The sequence below is a fragment of the Elephantulus edwardii genome, unplaced genomic scaffold, assembly GCF_000299155.1.
Source record: "Elephantulus edwardii isolate Elephantulus edwardi_28Jun2011 unplaced genomic scaffold, EleEdw1.0 scaffold00006, whole genome shotgun sequence".
Classification (NCBI taxonomy): Eukaryota; Metazoa; Chordata; class Mammalia; order Macroscelidea; family Macroscelididae; genus Elephantulus; species Elephantulus edwardii.
Window position 1 is genome coordinate 16972680 of NW_006399756.1, and position 16179 is coordinate 16988858.

General features: G+C 38.4%; 1 protein-coding gene across 1 annotated transcript in view; it reads right to left on the reverse strand.

Annotated features, from left to right (window-relative positions):
• Nucleotides 1–9515: 9515 nt before the first annotated feature.
• The window catches only part of NHLRC2 (NHL repeat containing 2), a 54533-nt gene continuing 47869 nt past the window's right edge, over nucleotides 9516–16179 (reverse strand). The window contains 2 exon segments of the mRNA XM_006903636.1: nucleotides 9516–9784; nucleotides 15905–16124. Of these exon segments, the coding sequence (XP_006903698.1) occupies nucleotides 9528–9784; nucleotides 15905–16124 (477 nt within the window). The 3' untranslated portion in view covers nucleotides 9516–9527.

Consider the following 16179-nt stretch of genomic DNA (forward strand, 5'->3'; position numbering starts at 1 on the left):
ACATTTCATTTTACTGTTGACAAGCAGGACCTTAAAGGGCTTTTGCAGCTGGACTTGTCAGTCTTCCCCATTATTGATCTGGGTTCCATCGTCTTTAGGAATTTTCCACCCCGATGGTAAACGCTTCATTCTCCTTTTTTTCTTGCACTTTTACGTTCTGCATTTTAACTCTGACATTTCTGGACAGCATCAAGAAGAGATCTAATTTTCTTTTGTAAATCTTAAGTCACCCTTTCCCAATGTAATGGAAAACAAAATCTCTATGAATCATGACCACATGATTTAAAAATTTTTGATGGCTGTTAATTTTTTTTATTTTATAAATTTTAATGAACGTTTATAGAGACTTTGGATTTCCATTCATTCATTGTTGCATTTTTCTCCCTGACCACCCCTCTCCCCCAGTTCGCTCTTCTCTTTGAAAAGTAAAAGAAAAATTCTTTCATTGGTATAGAATCCTCCCCCTCCCCACGCCCTGAGAGTACATTCCATTATGCAACCTTCATTTTGGACTCTTGTCATAACCATAATACCCAATCATATATCGCTTTTAAACAGTTCTCTCTCGCATGTGTTCCAATGCAGTACACATAATTTATCCAATTTTTCTCAGTCTCACCCCTACCCCGATGTTAGTCCTGTTCTACAACAGTGGCACTATGCTGTATTTGTCCTTTTGTGACTGAGATATTTCACTCTGCTTGCTGTTATTTTTTTTTAAAAAGAACTAAGTTGCGTACTCCCTATATCCCATAGGTTTGAATGACAATTCATGGCTCACTGGTTTGTAAGTAGTAAAATTATTCCATATACTAAAACCACCACACATTAAAAACAGAAGCATGGCTTTAGAGAGAAAATATTTAATCTATGTCACAAAAAAGTATAAAGCTTTAGAAAAGAGGTATATTAGATTTCAATGTACAGTATAAACACATTCTTGCTTTCTGGAATGAAATCTATTACACTTTTGTAATGGAGGTCCCTCGGTTCTCGTTACAAATGATACTGTTAACACATTATTTGGAACAAAAAGTACTGAAGAATACAGTCTTGAAATAGTTGTAGAAACATATAAAAATATATAATCTGTCTACATAAAACCCTTAAAAATGCACAGCAAGTAAACTTAGAGATCTTATCTAGAAATATCAATATATCAATCTGCAAAATGAATTTTTTTGCAATTTATTTTTTGTTTATTTATGGAGAAAAAAAAGAAATAAAAGCAAACATTTGCAACAACAAAAATGAAGTCAGCACAGCAGACCAGTTCTATTCTCAGGGTAAAAACCTCGTAAGCTTTATGAAAGTGAGTCTCTAAAAGGCAAAACTTCATGAAATCGATATTTGTTTTATGTAATATATGTTAAATTGTCCATAATCCACATTGAAATGAAATCAATCAAAATATTCGAAACTAGTTTTTGATGTACCCTAATAGGACAAACTTCTGAAAAGAAAAAAAAATCAACTTACATAAAGTAAAATTAGGAAGGTATACCTGATACAGGGAGAAATGAATTTTAAATAGCATGGGGTATTATTATCCATCCTCCTTTGAAAACTGAGTTATTAGAGATTCTAGAAAAACCCATCACAACAAAGTTTTTCAGCTACATCTGCTGTTACCATAATTCCCACTGAAACACCAACAGCAACCACAGACACTTCCTCTTCCAAGGTGTGGCAGTGTATTTTTACAGGTAAACCCAGATGTTGAGTATTACAGGAATGTGTGAACAACATGGTTTAATTCTTATGATCAATGACACTTGCTAGCACTGTGAACAGTAAAGAACCAAACAGATGCTCTGAAAGATAGATACTTGTGGAACCAATGTTTATGCTAAAACTCAAGTTAGGTCATGGGTTCTAAACACAGAGAAGTTACATGGCTAAACTCTCATTCTTCAGAAGGGGGAATTCCCTTCAACATAACTTGTTGTTTTACACTCAATATAATTAACCAATGTTTTGCCCGTGGCATTTTTATCATTCATGAGCACAGCATAGTAAAGAGAAAAAAACCCAGCCATAAATATACTATTTAAACTGGGGATATTTAAATCTGGGGTTTGAATGTTTTTTTTCCTATTCAGTATTATGAATTTGCATTCCATTTATTTGAAATGTAAATATGTAATCAAGTACGATAAAAACAAAAGGGATAAACTGTCCATGTAAAACAGAGTTTCAAGTTTTTCACCATTAAAAATTTAATAGTTTCAAGTTTGTTTGAAAAACACCAATCTACAAAAATTGCTACTTAGTGATGAAGGAATTCATACCACGACAATGACAAGATGCCATGTAGTATCAGTTGCTGGTACAGAAGGGAAGTATATTTGGAAATGCTTGCAATTCCTTTTAGTCTTGGGGTTTTCAACGGAACACAATGTCCTCTGGTACACTTGAGAACGACATACCAGCAACGAAGAGGGACACGTCAAACAATGAGTAACTAGAACGAGGCAAACATTCCACAACAAGTATCTAAGATTTTCACTTTCCAGCTCTCACCTCTAAGAATAATTAAACCAACTCGGCACATTCAGAGATGCGGGCTGGGGCTACCTCCAGAGACCCATTTCCCAGGCTCTCACGGTCAGATCCTCCACGCAGAAGGCAATCGCAGCCATTCCCACCCGCAGACCTGCTATGTAAAAGACCAAAGTTTGCTGGGCACAGAAGACATAAAGTCATGTCTCCAGCCTTGACCATCATTCTTCCTATTTAGCCACTACAAAGAAATGGGAAGACAGAGAGCGACCTATAGTTAAGAGTGCGTTCTTCAGATGATACAACCTTGATCGCGGAAACGGAGGAGGACCTGAAGCGCTTGCTGCTGAAGGTCAAGGACTGCAGCCTTCAATACGGATTGAAGCTCAACATCAAGAAAACAAAGATTCTCACCACTGGGCCAATTGGCAGCATCATTATTGATGGTGAAGAGACTGAGATTGTTAAAAGAGTTTTAGTTTACCTGGCTCCACAATCAACACTTTTGGTACCAGCAGCCAGGAAAAATCAAGAGATGAATTGCATTGATTGATAGTTTGCTTGTCAGGGATCCCTGCAGAGTACTGAAGAGCAGTGACATCAGTATGGAGACTAAGGCGTGCCTGATCCAGGCCAGTCTTTGCAGTTGCTTGCTATGAGTCAGAGAGCTGGACAATGACTAGGGATGATAGGAGAATGGATGCCTTTGAGCTGTGGTGCTGGAGAAGAGTGTTGAATGTACCATGGACTGCTAGGAGAACAAACAGGTTCATCCTTCAGAGGGTGTAACTGGGCTGCTCCTTGGAGGCAAGGATTCTGAAGCTTCGTCTGACATATTCTAGACATGTTACAAGGAGGGACTGGTCCTTGGAGAGGGACATCATATTTGGGAGGATAGAGGGACAGTGCAAGAGAGGAAGACCCTCGATGAGATGGACTGATTCAGTTACTTGGGTAATGGGGGTGGGTGTGTCAAAGAAAATGAGGTTGGTTCGAATCCACTGGGTGCTCTGAGGGAGAAAGATGGGTAATCTCTTTCCATGCAGTTTACAGCCTCTGTAAACCCAATGGAGGGTCAGTTATGAGTTGTTTTGGATTTGACAGTAATCAGTGGGCTGAGTGAATACTACAACAGGATTGCATGTATCTGAATTATTGTGGATGCAGTATTATTTGTGAAGCAAGTAAGAAAAAGACTTACTGTACTAGACAAGTATTATGCTTCTATAGCTCACTTTGGCTATTAAAACAGAATAATCTAGAATACGAATTAAGTTTTAAGTTTGAGACAGTTCCAGGCATTTAGTCTCTGGCAAGGTCTTAGTTATCTCTTAAAGACCAATTAAAGTAGTACTGTTGGAACCAGCATTAAAAAAGTGAATTAATATAATGCATCTATGAGCCACAAAAAACTTGGATAACATTCAAATTTAAGAAAGAATGGTACGTAAAATCTTGAGGAAGATAATTATATAGATAGTTTTATGTTCCAAACACTGAAATAATGAGTAACAAAAAGTCCAAATAATGGAACAACCACTATGGAAGGCGGTATGGCACTTTCTCAAAAAAGTTGGAAACAGAAATAACCATTTGACCCAGCAATTTCACTACCAGGAATATGCCGTAAAGAAACCAAAGTTGCCACGCAAACAGATAAATGCACACCCATGTTTATTGCTGTGTTATTCATAACAGCAAAAAGATGGAAGCAATCCAAGTAGCCTATCAACAAATGAATGGACAGAAAACTATGGAATAGTAACATAATGAAATATTATGCAGCATTGAAAAACAAAGAACTCATATTATACAACATGGGTGACTCTGGAGGGCATTATGCTGCGTCAAATAGTACAGTCACAAAAGGATAAATACTGCATAACACCATTGTTTTAAAATAGGACTGACATGAGGAGTTGGCAAAACTAGGAAAAGAGATAAATAATGAATACTGCACTGGAAAACATGAAGGAAAGAACTATTTAAGAGGAATATATAATTAGGTATTATCTGTATGACAAGAGTCCAGAGTAAGTGCACAGCTGTGTGGACTAGGGGGAGGTTGGGGGAGGAAGGAGGAAATTTTAAAACAGTGAATGAATCTTTTTTTTAAAGTGAACTCAGGGGTGGGGGGGGGGGGGAGGAAAATCTGCTACAATGAGTGAATAAAAATCCAAGTTTTTTATGAACTTTTGTTATAATTACAATTTTTAAAAAGTCCAAATAGTTAATGCCATGAAATATATTTATTTTTAAATTTCAAATGTAATACTGTTAGGGCTATTTTTGGTTCTATGTGGTTTATTAGTTACCATATAAAAGCATGAAAGATTTACGTTTTAAATATTACTTTGAGAATTAATCTGTTTCCTCATCCGTATTAGAAGAAAAACAGCACCTGCCTTATAAGGTTGTGTGAGGATTAAATGAATTAATACACACAAAATAACAACCAACCCCCCACCCCCAAAATTCATTGCTGCTGGGTTGGGACCAACTCATAGCTGGCCCTCCAGAGGGTGTTTCAGAGGAGATAAACAGCACAGGAGGAGACTGCCCATCCTTCTCCTGTGGAAGCGCTGGTGGACTCAAACCTCCAGCAGTGCCTGGCATACTGTAAGTACTCAATGATTGTTAGGTAGTGTTCTAATACTGCATAGATGGAGGAAAGCATTCCTGAAGCAATGAAGTGGTCTTCATCTTACTGTTTTCACACTATGTGTAGGAGACCTGAGAACGCTACCACAATTCACTGTCGTCTCTGAGCACTCAGGACACTGGAAGCAGCTTCTCTTGAGATCTGGTACTAACACGCTCAGCTTTCTCATCTATAAAATGGACCTAAAATCCACCTGCTTGATTTATAAGGCAACTTCTGATCTCAAGTGAGGTCTTAAAAAAAAGCACTTTAGAGATTGCAAAGCACTATCAATGAAGATTTTTGGTACAAATTTAAGTTTTCTGGTGTAAGCTGTTGGACACAGAAAGTTTATTACTCATAGTTCCTAAAGGTCCTTTTAAAAACATAAAACTGTGGTATTCTTCTTTCTACCTATAATACACTTTATAAAACAGTAACATGATTTACTACAAAACTGGATTCTTCCTCTTGGTCCTCCACTCATTGTAAAGTATTAACAGTGGCAGATTAAATATGTCCCTTTAAAAACTGCAAAGCTTAAACTCTGTGTCTTAAAAGTTACCATTAACTAAGACATTAACTAGCTTCATTAATTACTAAATGCTATTTACAAACATCATTTGTCGGAGTCCTTGTGGAAATCCCATGATGGAGGTATCTTAGTCTCATTTTTCAGAACTTGAACCTAACAGATTGTAAAGTCCATGATCTTAACTACTATGCTACTGTACACAATAAAAATACAGGAAGAAGAAAGGCACAATTATTTCTGTCTTGACCAAATCATACACCTATGTAAACAAGTGACCTGGTGACTCGGTGTGTGCCACTGAGTTGGAACCAACTTATGGTTGACCTTTCAGCAGATTTTCAGAGCAGCAAACTGCCCAGGAAGAGACTGCCCATCATCCTCTTCCCACAGAGCGGGTGGTGGGGTCAAACCACATGCCTTGAGGACTGCAGTGCAGCGTCTTACCACTAGGCCACCAGCGCATCTCACCAAGAGACTCAAGAACTCAACTCTGTTCTCATCTTTGATAATGAAAGTGACTGTCGTCAAGTTACTGCATAACAAGTGCTTACTACACTGAGTTAAGTTTAAATTGCTAAAAAAGGCATTTAAAATACTTTGAAAATAAAGCATTGCACTGCAGATGAAAATATTTTTAATTTGCAGATATACAATAGTAAATTTTGTAGAGACAGAAAATACTATTCTAGAGATACATATTGTCTGTATCTTTCCTAATTTTCCAATTTTTACCAAGCAGTTAAGAATAATCTATGTTAGTGGTATTAGACTCAAATTATACTGATTGTGTAAGAAGTGTATGTGAGAAAGTCTTGATTTTTGTATCTGTTTATGCGTACACACAAACACTGACTTTTTTTGGCTGTGCAAAGATTTAGTTTTCAGAAGGCCTAATAAAATATTGTTTCTAAGTCATTCGTTTATGCCAAAATTACATCTATGAGTGAATAAACTATAATTAAAAATTTTGAGACAGATAGCATATTCAAGATAAGTAAAATTCTTTACAGGGATCATATCAATGCTGAACAAGTAAAAATTCCAAAAAAATTTCTACATTTTTAAAATGATAGAAGACAGAAGGAAGAAGAATGTCAGGTCAGTAGAACCGTTAAGGGTAAAGATTCCAAGTATTAGGCTAAAATGTGCAATGCCATGTCACTGCCATTCTGATCAAAGTGCCACTGGACATAATTTATAAAATAACAAACTCAGAAGTTCAATACATATGTACAAAATTCTTCACAGAAAATACAACGTAGGCTAGGATCAAAACTATTAAAAATAAACCTAATAGTGCTATGTCTTATGTAAGAGGTTGAGGTTAGTCACACATTCTAAGAATCTGTTTATATAGTTTTAGTATGACTTACTCAAAAGGACACTAATCTACTAAAGAGAAAGTATCTTAAAAAAAAACAAACAACTCAGTGTAGGCTAGGTAAACATAAGAATGTTCAATAAAACTGTACTTTGAAAAATAAGCTTCAGACTAATCTAAAACTGTTAAGGCAAACAAAGGGAAAACTACTGAGTTCTATATAATGCTACTGAATTTTTAGCTTACACGAAAATACATACATAGACACAGACATGTGCATATTATGCATGTATTATACTGAAAAAACAAATTATCGGATATTTCTAAATTAGTAAATTGTACATACATTTATTTTTTTTTTATAAAGAAGAACTGCTTATGTCCTTACTAAATAACTGACTAAAATGCTTTCACCCTGTCCAACTGGAAAAAGAGAAGTATAATCAAATGAGATTAAGAATAAAGAAATCCTAGTCTCAGTGAAAGATGTATTAATGTTTACATTGTTTTGTTATATAACTGTTTTTAGAGAAACAAGTTTTTGAGGTCATGCTATGGAATTCTAAAAACGATTGCTTTCAATGTCTTTTTAAAATGAGCTTTTAGTGAGTACATGAATTAAACAAAAGTCAGGATCTATGCACTGTCAAAATTCAGAGATTTACATAACTTGAATTAAAACAAGGTTATGCTATGCTTCAGAAAGATTTTAAAATACACAAAATGGGCAGATGATAGTGTTTAAAATATTACAATTAAAATCTAGCACTCTTCTAATGGTATATTATGCCACAGTGTTTTATAAATATTAGATAAACATAAAATTTACTTGATGTTTTTAAAAATGTTGCAAGTAGATTAAATCTCAAACATAATGAATACATTTTAGGATAAAGAAGAATAAACTTTTAAATAGTTAGAAAGAGAAATGACAATAATTTAAAAAGACTTCTATTTATCTTCAGTAGCTGTTTCCTCTGGAGTTAAATATAGCAACCACAAAAATATTAGATATGGATATACAATCCCAACCGATGGCATGAAAGCATTTCACACTGAATACTTCTAAGTATTTAAGGCCTAGAAAGTGGTCTAAGAAAGAATCATAAACAACGCTCATCATTTCAATCCTGAACAGAATAATTTAAATCTATCTAGGCAGCAAAGGGAAATCTGCCAAGTTCTAGAAAAATTTCTGAATTTTTAAATCACGTGAAATTACAGACATACATACACGTGTCTGTGTATATATTATACAAATAAACAATTATATTTTTACCTAGTCAATTATATGAACTTTTTGGGGGCAACAAACCAAACCAAAGCCACAAATTTGCATCCAATGCTTAATAAACGGAAAATTACTAAGAAAACACACTCCCATTCTAACTGGATACAGCTATCACAGTGAATTCTTCAGTTAAAGAACATTGCAAAGGCAGTAATGTATCTCTAAATTCTTTTCTCCTTAAAAGTCATACTATTTCTATTCAGGAAAAAAAAACCACCAAAAACTGAGTAGATTTACATATCCTGAAAGACTTTATCTTCAACTTTTTCTTTGTAAAGTTACAATACCCAACTTTTTCTCTGTAAAGTTATAATATCCATTGCCACTCAGTCAGTTTTGATTGACAACAACTCTGTTAGACAGCATTAATAATACGTTAGAAATTGTTATAATAAAAATAGATAAAAATTCTCTCTTAAAAGCATTTTCAAAATCAAAGACAAGAACAAAGAGTAAGATAAAGGTTTCTTATTTACCATTCAGATACTCTTTCTATACAGAGATGCAGTCTCATTCTGTTGTTCTTACATACATCTGAGCTTAACAGCAACCGCAAGCCTTGCATGGCAGGTGTCATTAAACACTCTGTCAACCGGATCCTGTTGTTGCTGTGTACTGCAGAGGTGGCTCTGACCCACAGCTGACCCTCCAGTGGGTTTTCAGAGGCAGTTAATTGCATCAGAGGAGACTGCCCATCCTTCTCCTGCAGAGCAGCTGGTGGCCTTGAACTGCGTGCCTTCGGGGGTGCGGCGCAGTTTCTTGCCATTAGGCCACCAGCCCTCCCTGAACTGGATCTTAGAGCCTGTTAAGTTGGTGAAATTTAGACATTCAAATGCATAATAAAGGCAGGAAAACTCAGTTAAAGTATTTGGTATTGTATTCACCATAAATTATCTTATGGTAATATTCCGTAATTCTATATACAGTTGTGTGTAGACTTTAGTCTTGTGTCACACAGTAGCTTAGATTACAAAACAGTAGTTCAAATGATATCAATACTTAGCTGGTTCAAAGCCAGAATGGAGGAATTTGCTTATAATAAGTTAAGTTCAAAAGGAGCAGTTTTATTTTTCACATCCGTTATGAGAACTGAGCAATGGGTTTCTTGATATCATAAAGGCAGAAATCAAGCTTTTCCTAAGTTTTGGTGATGATGAGGCGTGGGGGAAGCAGGTGGCCAGGAGTTCCCTAAGTTACGGTGAAGTTATAGTGGTGGTGAGGACGGGGTAGGGGCTTACTACAACACATGACGGAGCTGCACTGGAGCTGGGCAGCCTTGCTGTGCATCAGTTATTCGTAAAGGCTGAGTGAACAGAATCCCCTTCATCATACAGGCACCGCTGTCTGCACTACAGTAATACAGAAACACGCGGATAGATACAGTGACTTCAACTGATAAACAATCACCAGGAATCTGCAGGGAGATGGTTGGCTGACTGGCAATGCTTTCTATTTCTCCAGATGGTGTCTGTCCTTGAAAAAGCCATTCATTACCTAAAAAAAAAAAGAGAGAGAGAGATATTAAGACTATGGACTGCCAAGAAAACAAACAGATTCTTCCTGGAGAGGGTTAAACCAAGGCTACTCCTTGGAGGCAAGGATTCTGGGGCTTCGTCTGACATACTTTGGGCATGTTGCAAGGAGGGGCAGGTCCTTGGAGAGGGACATCATGCTTGGGAGGGTGGAGGGGCTGCGCAGGAAGAGAAGACCCTCTATGAGGTGGATTGATTCAGTGACTGGGGTAATCAGGATGGGTGTGTCAGAGGCAATGCGACTGGCACAGGACAGAGCAGAGTTTAGGGCTGTTGTACGTAGGGTCGCTATGAGTCGCAAACGACTAGACGGCATATAACAACATTAAGACTATGTAAGATAACAAGCAGGAAACTAGAAATATCTTTTGAAGAGCAAATTCAGTCCATCAATAGATGCTGTAACAGGCATTACGCTTTGCACAAAAGACTTCAGTATAGTATAAATGGGACAGAATAGTCACCAATGAGAAGTAGCCTGTCTACTAATTTTTATTGAAATTATCATATCTTTACTGTTAGAACACTCTACAGTAATTTACATTCTTTTTTTCTACTAAAATAGAGTTTTGCAAATATGAGCAGATACTTAATCCCTGAGATTAAAAAGCATCTATTAAATTTTAGAAAGGAGTACAGTGGGTCACGTGAAAATATAGATCACTTTATGAAACAGATAAAAGCCTCAACGTCAGAGTTTACATCTACAAACACCTGTTGCCCTGGCTTGGATGCCTGGTTGGTAGCTGCAGGACAACAACGGCTATAATTGAGAATGTACCAAGGTAGAAGGGAGAAAGGCTAGATTTTAGAAATGTGCAACAGGAAAGTATGTGAGAGGGCAGGAGGACGGGTGAGCTGGGGAGGAAACGGAAGAGTGAGAATGTGGGAAAGAGCGCGGAGACTAGAGCAGAGGAAGACCATCAGGGCTGAGACGTCACAGCTGAGAAGTTCTGGATCACTGATAGCCTACATCAAAATCACGGTCTGCTCTATTACAGGGATTAGAAAGCAATATTCTAAGCTAAACAATCTACTGATTCTTTATCAATGAATGATGATTTTAATGAATGTATATTTAATATAACCTTGAAATAAAGAGCGAGCTCACATTGTAATTCATACATAAAGTCTTTACCTAATTTACAGTAAGTGAATATTGTGAAACTTCAGTCAAGCGGCCAGGGTTTTCAGGTTAAAGTCAGTGAACATGGGTGGTGCCCACATCCTGAGCACAGGCACCGAGCCTCCAGCAATCTGCTCTTCTACCCCCGCCTGGTAGCAGGGCGCTGCCAGTGAGCCCCGGGGCCAGAATCCACCAGGGGCTGTGCGGGAGGGTGACACGCAATCTCCCTCCTAGCGCTCTCCAGCCTTGCGAACCCGCTGCAGGGTAAGCCAGGAGATGATTCTGACTTGATGGCAATGAGTGTGAGCTTCTGAGCTTCAGATCTGTGTAGCGTATTTTTTTTTTAATCTTATTAACAGTATTTATTTATCTTTCCTCAGTCAAACCCTGAGCCAATCACTTTCCCCAGGCTGCCTGGAGAGTTACAGGGCAAGGAACATACATAGAGTAGACGAGACACGGGGGGAGAAAACCAACCAGCCAACCATGGGAGGTGGAGACAGCTCCTTCACAAGGCGAAGAGGATCAGAAAGGCCACCATCAGGCAGAAGAGCCCCGTGGCCTGTGAGAGGGCAAAGCCCAGAACAGCGGAGGAGAAGAGCTACTGCTTCAGAGGAGGATTCCTGGCGTAACCAATGATGAGGCTCTCAAACACAGTCCCCAATCCCAGCTCCAGAGCCAGCCACTCGGACCGCGGCAGCCCCAGCCCCAATGAACTTGGCTGCTGTGTCAATATCCCTGGAGATAGTGCTGGTTTGGAAGTTGCGACTTGGGATAAATGAAATCAAGGAACATGGGGCTGTCAAGCAGTGCCTCTGGTTGCTTCAGGACCACTGCAGACAATGGATGGCTCTCCAGCTGAGAGGCCTCCTGACCAGGGGAGGGGTGGAGACAAACTTGGCTCAGGCATAGATTTTCAGGGGATGAGGGGCTGTGGCAGCAAAGCTGCTCCTAGTCTGTGTAGCATATTTTTAAAGTATACTTCTGGCATTTCCTTTCTTGCATGAAGCAAGTAATAAAGCTCAAATGTGGCCTTTGGCATTTCTAGAGAAAATACCGCTGAAGGTTAGTAACTGGTAAATCAATTATTAATGATACTTCTGGAAGGAGATGAACATCAGTAAAGATCTTGAAAACATTTGGTAGATGTGATTTAAGAAAACAAATAGTGATGACAAACTAAAGAATGTATTAAGTGAGGGAAAATGCTTATATTTACTAGGTTAGTTCAAGCAAGAGAATTCATTCCCTCTCCCCCCCGAAATGTTCTCTCCAATGGAAAACAGAAAGAATTCCTTAGGACAGTATCTATGACATTGATCACAGTTCTGTTGGAAGGCAGTAGAGTAGTATAAGCACTATTAACACTGGTTCAGGACTTCAAAGAGCTAATGAGATAGATAATCTGGCCTTTTTTTAAAAAAAAAAAAACTGATTCGCTTGCAAAGTTTATATATTGTGTTTCACACTATTCTTCATTCACATTGTATTTCATACAATCATTCTCATACATTATATTTTATAAACTCAATCACCATTGGACCTGCCCCATCCTTACCTTTTTTGCCTGGATCCTTCCCATTTGCTTCTCCCCTCCACCCCCAAACTGTGCAACCCTGTGATTTCACACCTACATAGCCTCACCCCTTCACTGCCCCTACCGCCGAGTTCCTGTATTGAGAAACTGTGGTTCGTTCACACAATGGAATACTATGCAGCACTCAGGAGAAATGAGTTTTAAAAACTACGTAACTTGGGAGAGGCTGGAGAACATTATGCTGAGTGTACTAATGCAGTCTCATAAAGACAACAAATGCATAAGACCACTACTGTAAAAAGAGAAGGATAACCAGCTTTTTAACAGCCGGGCTAATTAGCACTATTTAGTCCCTAAACACTCTCTCATGACACCTGCACTCTTGTGGCTAACCTCAGCCAGAGAAAAACAGACACAAAATTCACAACAGCTAAACACAAGTGGATTCTAAGGCTAGTCAGAAAATACACTGTATTTTCCTACTCTCCTCAGTGTCTCCTGTACTTCTCTTCAAATCTCTCAAACCTCTCACCTCTCTCACGCACTCCCAGCTAAAGGCCTTGCTTTACCAAGAAAGTAGAACCACGTAGTTCACAGTTACCCATCCAAGCCTGTGGGCCGTACACTGGGCCTTCTCTTACTATGGAAACATCCACACTCCTGGCAAAGGCTAACCACTTGTGCACTTGATCCCACTCTCTTTCACATCCTTAAAGATACTACTGCCCAATGCCCTTTCTGTATCATTAGTTCTTTTCTCCATCAATATATTAAATATGCTCTCTCTCCTCTTTCCTTCCCCTCTAGAAACTACTCCATCTTCTCTTCAATCTTTGGATCTGAACTCCTTAAAAAAGAGTCAGTTTCCCTAGCTTCTCCTTTTCTTTTCATATCGTGGTTCTCTACCATCTCTTTCCACAAATGAAGTCAATGTGATTAATGCATATTCTCCAAGGACCTATTTATCAATTTCTTTTTTGTTTCCAACTTGTGCATTCCAGTTACCTATTATTATTATTACTACATCTTGAGTTAGTTCACATTTAACCAGTGTCAGAACTGGCTGGAGAATTCAGTAGAAATCCTACATTTCTCTATCTCTGCCTTTAGCGGGTGGTGCCCATATCTGAATAACTGTTACACTAACAGGTCTTGCCTGTATGTGGGATATTGTCATACCAATGATTGCATTATGCTTCAGGACAGATCCATCACTACATAGACTCCACAACCATGATGCGAAACATCCCAGAATTGACAGTAAGTACTCAGGAACTTTTTTAACAATGTGATTTCGTCACTACGTTCAAATGTGTAAACTGGTGGCTTCGAGTTTTGCAGGTCTTTTTAAAAATATTAATTTCGCTTCTAGGGTTTATGCCCCTGGAACCAGTCTGAGCTAGAATAGCAAATAATGGAAACAGCAGTAGGTAAGAAGCAGGAGAACTGACCAATTGCAATTTCCGAACTAACTCAATATGTGCCCTTAGGCAAATCGTTTCATCTCTCTGAGCCATTAATTTCCATATTTATAAAATAAGGGAGTTAGAATAGACGGTGCCTTGATGCTTCTCAGTTCTAATTTCCATGATTATTCTGAGACTTACAGTAGTCTGACCCAGGTGGTGGACTTGGCCAGTGGCAAATGGAGGAAATTATGACTGAATGAGGCTGGCTGGAAAGAAATGACCTTAAAGGGTTCCATGAACATTTAACTCTTTGAGATAAAACAAAGCTGTGTCTTAAGCAAAACATTAACAATTGGGGTAAAAAAGAAAAATTTTTGTTGTTTTGCACAGGACAACACTTGCTAGTCTTAATGAACTATCTCACACAAACAGCCCTCATCATACCAGCAGTGTCGTCTCCAGGTTATCAATGTCTGACTTTTAGGAGCACTCCTACCTGGCCTTTAATTTTATGTATATCTGTCCTAATTTTGAAATGACTCACCAACACAATCACAATCACCTTCATTTGCGGCACAAGCAGCTTCTAAAGCACTGAAACGGCTTCAAGCCTTTCCTGCACTGTCCACAGTAAGGCTGGATAAGGACTGTAAGCACTTACTCTGACTTCCCTACAATCCTTAAAGACACAGTTGGGAACGGCTATCACACATAACCAGGAACCGCCTCTATACTCAAAATATCGGACAGCCTTGATGCTCCTTTACTATGCTCCCAAATCAGTGGGCTGGTGTTGAGTTTATCTTTTAATAAGACATTTACTAGCCATTATCTGACTATGCTATATAGATGGGCAGGAATACGCAAATAACGTGTGTTAGCCTATCCACAAGGGGACTGGCTATTTGCTGTTCCACGAGAAGATGACCAGTCTCAACAGTCTACAAGGGTACTGGATAGTCTTACCAATAAACTGAACAGCTCTAGCTGCAGAGACAGATATTCTGGTGCCATGAAGAGAAAGCAAGACAATGTAGGACGCCCTTCCTGCTCTAGTTACCCCTAAGACAGCATAACTTACAGTCAAAGTGGAGACCTGATGTGAGATGGGACTGTGAGGGGCCGGGAATAAATACTGGCAGGACTGTGAACTTTGTTGGACAACTGGGGGTGAGAAGCCAGTATCGGCAGCATTGAGAACCTGGAACATCAAGCCACGAGGCTTGAGGTTGAGGTTCCTGCATACACATTTTGGGAGCTGTCTTGAGTATTCTGGACTATAACTTTTTGACATCCCCAGTAAGGTTCTGTGTGGTCTACAAGCTATTGCATCGGATTTTGGATGCTGCAAAGCAGTAAGATTTGTATTGAAATGTGTAGAAAGAGTTATGGAAGCATGGGGGACATGTGTGACCTCATGGGAATCGGTTTTGTGTTATTGATGCTTTTGATGGGGACAGTTTCCCTCTGAGAAGTTGATAAGGTCAGCTATGGTTGTCGCCACATGGCCCTTGCTCTTTTTACAGAAATTTTCCTTTAGTATTTAATCCTTCTAGTTTAAAACAGGAAAATATTTATTGAATGAAAATCCTAAAGGAGATTTAGAAGCAAAGAGAGGAATACATAAAGATAAAAGAAACTTAAAAAGAAGTCTCCACTTTTATTTTTCCACATCAGACTTTTCAATTCTACATGATTTTTTTTGGGTATCAAGATAATGAAGAACAAAGACAGAATACAGGAAAATGTATAGAGAAATTTGTATTCTAAGAAACGGTGCCAACAACTGATCTGTAACTGAGTAAGTTACACTGTTTTCTTACACGCAGAGGAAGACTCTCAAACACAAAACTGTCAAAGTGGGGATATATCTGCATTTATTTTTCCTTATATTCACCCTCAAATCTTGTTCAGCTACAGAATAAAAATAGCACACAACATGTGAGCAAATAACTGTAATAAATACCAAGAACTTATGGGATATTACATATGCAAGACTAGAAATCATACCTTCGGCTGTTAGAAACCAGCAGCTGGATACTCCTTCAGTTAGCTTAGTTCCTGACGGGAGGCCTAATCCTAGCTGGAACTGAAGAGTCTGGCCTGGAGAAGCAGTCACTGGGGAAAGACTGATGTGTGGAGCAGATTTAGGCAGTTTGGGTAATGTCTTCCATTTGTCAGGCTGGACTGGACCATCTACCACAGCATTTTCCGAAGTGACAATAGGGAGCTATGAAATAATATTTGTTATTAAAGACCAAGCAGTAAAAACTGTTATAAAGAAA